Source organism: Tachyglossus aculeatus (genome assembly GCF_015852505.1).
Source record: "Tachyglossus aculeatus isolate mTacAcu1 chromosome 12 unlocalized genomic scaffold, mTacAcu1.pri SUPER_6_unloc_2, whole genome shotgun sequence".
NCBI lineage: Eukaryota > Metazoa > Chordata > Mammalia > Monotremata > Tachyglossidae > Tachyglossus > Tachyglossus aculeatus.
Window position 1 is genome coordinate 12,916,161 of NW_024044829.1, and position 5,742 is coordinate 12,921,902.

The following is a 5,742-nucleotide window of genomic DNA, read 5'->3' on the forward strand; positions in this document are numbered from 1 at the left end:
GATGGTATTTACTGAGTGTCTTCTGGTTACAAATTACAGTGCTAAGCACTTGAGAAAGTTCCAGTGAAGCATGAGATATGTTCTCTACCCTCAAGGAGATTTCAGCCTAGAGGGAGAAACAGACATAAACATATTTACAAATAGAGCAATTATAGAATAAATAATCACAGGTTCAATTAGTTGAACCTTCATTCAAGAGGGCCAAGGAGGGACATAAATAAATACATAAGTGCTAGAGAAAACCGTTGGGTTGATACCCCTCCTGGTTTTGGGAGTTGATCGGGGAAAGTTTGTTGGTTGAGGTGGGATTTTAGGAGGGTTTTGAATGTAAGGAGAGCTGAGGTAAGGTGGATGCTTTGGTGGGAGTCCCAAGGCAGGGAAGCAACGTGAGCAAGAGGTTGGAGTGGGGGGAGATTAGAGCAGGGGACAGTTGGAACATGAACATTGGGAGAGCAAAGAGTGACAACTGGGGATCAGTGGGTAGAAAGAACTGAAACCTAAGAATGGGGAGAGCTGGAGGAGAAATGGGAAGCCAATGGTAAGGAGGACTGTTTGATGCAGAGGGAGAGGACAACCACTGGCAGAGTTTTGGGATTAAAGAGAAGTGTGCTGAGCAAAATTTCAAGAAGATCATCTGGCCAGCAGGCCCAGGTGGATCGAAAAGTGAGAAAGACTGGAGATGGGGAGACTAGTGAGGAGGTTGATTTGCTAGTATAATCATGACACGATGAGTTCTTAAACCCAAGTGGTGACGGTATGGATGGAGAAGACCATGGATCTGGACCATTTTTCTGAGGAAAAAGCAGGAGAGTTTAGAAATAGATTGGGTAGAAGGGCAGAACGACAATGATGCCATCCAGGTAATCAGTGGTGTCATCCAGGATGACACCAAGGTTGCAGGCTTCAGGTACAGAGAGGATAGTGATATGTTTTTCATGGTTCTTGTTAAGTGTTCACTATGTGCCAGGTACAGTACTAAGCACTGAAAAGCAGCATGGCTCAGTGGAAAGAGCACGGGCTTTGGAGTCAGAGGCCATGGGTTCAAATCCAAGCTCCACCAATTGTCAGCTGTGTGACTTTGGGCAAGTCACTTCACTTCTCTGAGCCTCAGTTACCTAATCTGTAAAATGGGGTTTAAGACTGTGAGCCCCCCATGGGACAACCTGATCACCTTATAACCTCCCCAGCTTGCACACAGTAAGCACTTAATAAATGCCATCATCATCATCATCACGGAGGTAGACATAATATAATAAGGTTGGACACAATCTCTGTCCCACATGGAGCTCACTATCTAAATTGGAGGGAGGATGATTTAATCTCCATTTTGTATATGAAGTAACTGAGTCACAAAGACGTTAACTGACTTACCCAAGGTAAGTTAATTGTTACTTCATTGTTAAATGACTTACTCAATAGCTTACTCAAGGTAAGTTCAATTATTTACCCAAGCAGACAAGTGAAAGAATTGGGAATAAGACCCAGATCCTCTGTCTCTCAGGCGCATGATCTTTCCACTATGCCATGCTTCTTTCTTGTATTTAGAAGAGAAAGGAAAATTGGGAGGATAGGAGGGCTTCGGGGGAAAGATGGGAAGTTCAGTTTTGGGCATATTGAGTTAGAAGTGTTAAGCTTGCCATGTGGAGATGTCTTGGAGGCAAGAGGAGATGAAAGATTAAGTGGCTGGGGAGAAGTCAGGGCTAGAGATAGATTTGAGATCATCAATGGAGAGGGGGTACCTGAAGCTATAAAAGTGAAGACAAGAAGTAGGCCGAGTACAGAGCCTTGAGAGACAATCACCAAGAGGGGATGATAGGTATAAGTGGAGTTAGAAAAGAAAACTGAGACCAGTGGCAGGAGAGTACAGAGTCGGCGAAACAGAGATCAGAAAGAATTCTGAGGACTAATGAAGTTGGACAAGAGGTTGAATTTTCTGTAGGGCAGTGGGAAAAATGAAAGGTAAACCCAGGGACTTCAATCACTTCTCTTTCTGATGTTCAGGGAAGGCTTCCTGAACTAGATGGGATCTGAGAGGCCAAGGACTGGGTGGGCTGGATGAGGAAGGAATCTTGGGTTTAATGACATGAACCCTGGACCACAGGAGGCTCACAGCCTAAGTGGTGGGAAGACAGACACACAGGTAAAGATTATAAAGGTCAAGTCCATAACACAGCAACGATTCAACAACAGAACCAACAACAAGAGAAGAGGTTCCATCGCTATAGGGGGAGCACTCCTTGGGCTCCATTCGAATTGAGGCAGAAAAACTCCTGATTGAAACAGTCAGAATCTTCCTAATGTCCTAACAGTCATCAGAGGAGGTCCTGCCCGCTCCAAATCCCATCTAACAAGGAATTCAGGCGCCCCTCTATTCCCAATTCATTCATTCACGTATTCAATCATATTTATTGAATGCTTACTGTGTGCAGAGCACTGTACTAAGCGCTTGAGGGAATACAATACAACCATAAATAGACACATTCAATGCCCACAATTAGTTTAGAGTCTAGAGGGGTAGAGACAGAAATCAATACAAATAAAGAAATGAGAGATATGTACATACGTCCTGTGGAGCTGGGAGGGAGAAAGAACAAAGGGAGCATGCCAGGGTGATACAGAAGGGAGTGGGAGAAGAGGAAAGGGTGAGATTATTCTGTGAAGGCCTCTTGGAGGAGATGTGCCTTCAGTAAACCTTTGAATCAGAGGAGAGAAATTTGCTGTTGGATTTGAGGAAGGAGTGCATTCCAAGCCAGAGACAGGACATAGGCTAGGTGTGGGTGGTGAGATAGGCAAGACTGAGGCACAGTGAGAAGGCTAGCATTAGAGAAGAGAAGTGTGCTACCTGAGTTGTTAAAGGAGAGTAGTGAGGTGACCTTTGAGGGGGCCAGGTGGTGGAGTGCTTTAAAGCCAATGGTGAAAAGTTTTTGTTTGATGTGGTGGTGGGTAGGCAACTACAGGAGTTTTTTTGAGGAGCGGGGTGACATGTCCTGAATGTTTTTGCAGAAAAATTAACTAGGCAGCAGAATGAATTAAGACACGGAGTGGGAAGAGACAGAAGGCTGGGAGGTCAGGCAGGAGGCTGATGCAGTAATACAGGCAGGATAGAATGAGTGATTATATTAACATGGTAGCAATTTGTATGGAGAGGAAGAGGTGGATTTTATCTATGTTGTGAAAGTGGGACTGACAGGATTTAGTGATGGATTGAATATGTGGGTTGAATGAGAGAGAGCAGTCAAGAATAACGCTAAAGTTATGGGCTTGCAAGATAGGGAGGATCGACATAGGAGATTCTATGACCTCCTCCGCCCCCCCGCCCCCCGACCGAACAACAACACACAATCAAAACATTCCCAACATTTTAACGGTCATTACACATGATCCTGCCTCCATTGTGCACAGTCTAACGGTTGGTACAGTGAATTCTACACATCCATTCCCCAGAACATTACATTCTCCAGTATCCAAATTCTATGTTCTAACAATTTTCAAAGGACATTGTGCCCTTCCATTCTCAGTAATCTAACATTGGTTACATGGAATGCCATTTCCCAATCTGTACATTTCTGCATTCACAAAGGTATTCAGTAAGCCTGGTCCCCGGGCTTCTCCATGGTGGTGGTGAGTGGGATGGAAGGAAGGCCCCATCCCATCTGTGCGCAGCCTGGACCAGATCCCTGTCTGCAGTGGCGGGGGTGACCAGCATTTCCTGACTCGTTGGCTCTCCCTTCTGCACTCACCTCAATCTGATGCTTCTAGTTCCTCCCCACTCCCGACCCCAGGGCTCAGGGGAATTCCTGCTTCCACTAATGTCCTCAACCATGACGACTGCATTTCCCTCTCACAGCTGGTCCAACAGAGCATGGAGATGGAGAACGAGAGCCACATCACTGAGTTCATCCTGCTGGGGCTACCCACCCCGCCAGGGCAACAGGAGCTGTGCTTCATGCTGTTCCTGGCTCTGTACTTTGTCACCATAGTGGGGAACCTGCTAACCGTCATGGCCATCAGCACCGACTCACACCTCCACTCCCCCATGTACTTCTTTCTCGCCAACCTATCCTGTGCTGACGTCTGCTTCTCCTCCACCACCGTCCCCAAGATGCTGGCCAACATGCAGACACACAACCCAGCCATCTCCTACACTGGATGCCTGAGCCAGATCTACTTTTTCCTGTTATTTGGGGATCTGGACAATTTCCTTTTTGCCGTAATGGCATATGACCGCTATGTAACTATCTGCCGGCCCCTGAGTTATGTCACAACCATGAGCCCCCGGCTTTCTGCACTGATGGTGGTCACCTGCTGGGTCCTCACTGCTGTCTATACTCTGGTCCACACCCTCCTGGTGGCTCGGTTATCCTTCTGCACAGATAGGGTGGTCCCACACTTCTTCTGTGACCTATCCAGTCTGCTGCATCTCTCCTGCTCTGACACCTCTGTCAATAAACTGGTTATTGGTTATCGTCACTGTAGGGGGAGCAGTGGTGGTGGGACCTTTTCTGGCATCCTGGTCTCCTACACCCACATCTTCTGTGCAGTCCTGAGGGTGCCATCTGCCATCTCCACTTGTGGCTCCCACTTGGCCGTGGTGTCCCTTTTCTATGGGACCGTAATCGGCCTTTACCTGTGCCCCTCCCCTAACCACTCAGCGGAGCAGGTCTCTGTGGTGGCTGTGCTGTATACGGTAGTAACCCCATTGCTCAACCCCTTCACCTACAGCCTGCACAACTGTGACCTGCTCCAGGCACTGTGCCGGACCCTGAGCATGTTCTGCCGAAGAAAAGCTCTCTGATAATTCAGCAGCCCTGGGACATCGTTCAATCGGAGAGTTGAAAATCTTGGATAGACACTCAGGCCCGGGCTATGTAGCAGCTGCAGGGAAGGGGAGAAATTAGTTACCAGTTAGTTATCTATTTTCTGCAGAGGGGCAGGTTGTACGCCCACTGATTTGGACAGGAAATCTAATGCGGAAGTCGGTACACATCCATTGTGCTTGTATGGTGGGAACAGGAGGAAACACACAGATGTAAATGGAAATAGCAATGGTGAACAATGAATGAATGGATAATGCATAAGTAGAAGAAACAAAGCTGTTTCTCAAAGAAGACACAATTAATGGTGAAATTCACCCATGGAGGTTCGTGGGCCTGCAAAGATCCACCACTTGTCAGCTGTATGACCTTGAGCAAGTCACTTTATTTCTCTGTGCCTTATTCATTCATTCATTCATTCAATCGTATTTATTGAGCACTTACTGTGTGCAGAGCACTGTACTAAGAGCTTGGGAAGTACAAGTTGGCAACATACAGAGATGGTCCCTACCCAACAACGGGCTCACAGTCTAGAAGGGGGAGACAGACAACAAAACATAACATGTTGACAGGTGTCAAAATCGTCAGAACAAATAGAATTATAGCTTATTTGCTCTATCTGTAAAATGGGGATTAAGACTGTGAGTGAGCCCGTTGTTGGGTAGGGACCGACTCTAAATGTTGCCAACTTGTACTTCCCAAGCACTTAGCACAGTGTTCTGCACACAGTAAGCACTCAATAAATATGATTAGATGAATTAAATGAATGAATAACATGGACCGTCCCACGTGGACCTGATCATCATGTATCTACACCAGAGTTCAGTACAGTTCCTGATACATAGTGAGCAGTTAACAAATATAAAAAATGTAATTGAAAGCCCCACAACATTGTGCACTCATACACACACACACACACACACACACA

General features: G+C 46.4%; 1 protein-coding gene across 1 annotated transcript; it reads left to right on the top strand.

Annotated features, from left to right (window-relative positions):
• The first annotated feature begins 3,862 nt into the window (after positions 1 to 3,862).
• LOC119921375 (olfactory receptor 1-like) lies at positions 3,863 to 4,795 on the top strand. Its single transcript, XM_038741631.1, has one exon. It carries the CDS (start codon positions 3,863 to 3,865, stop codon positions 4,793 to 4,795), a length of 933 nt encoding a protein of 310 aa, XP_038597559.1.
• The last annotated feature ends 947 nt before the right edge of the window (positions 4,796 to 5,742 follow it).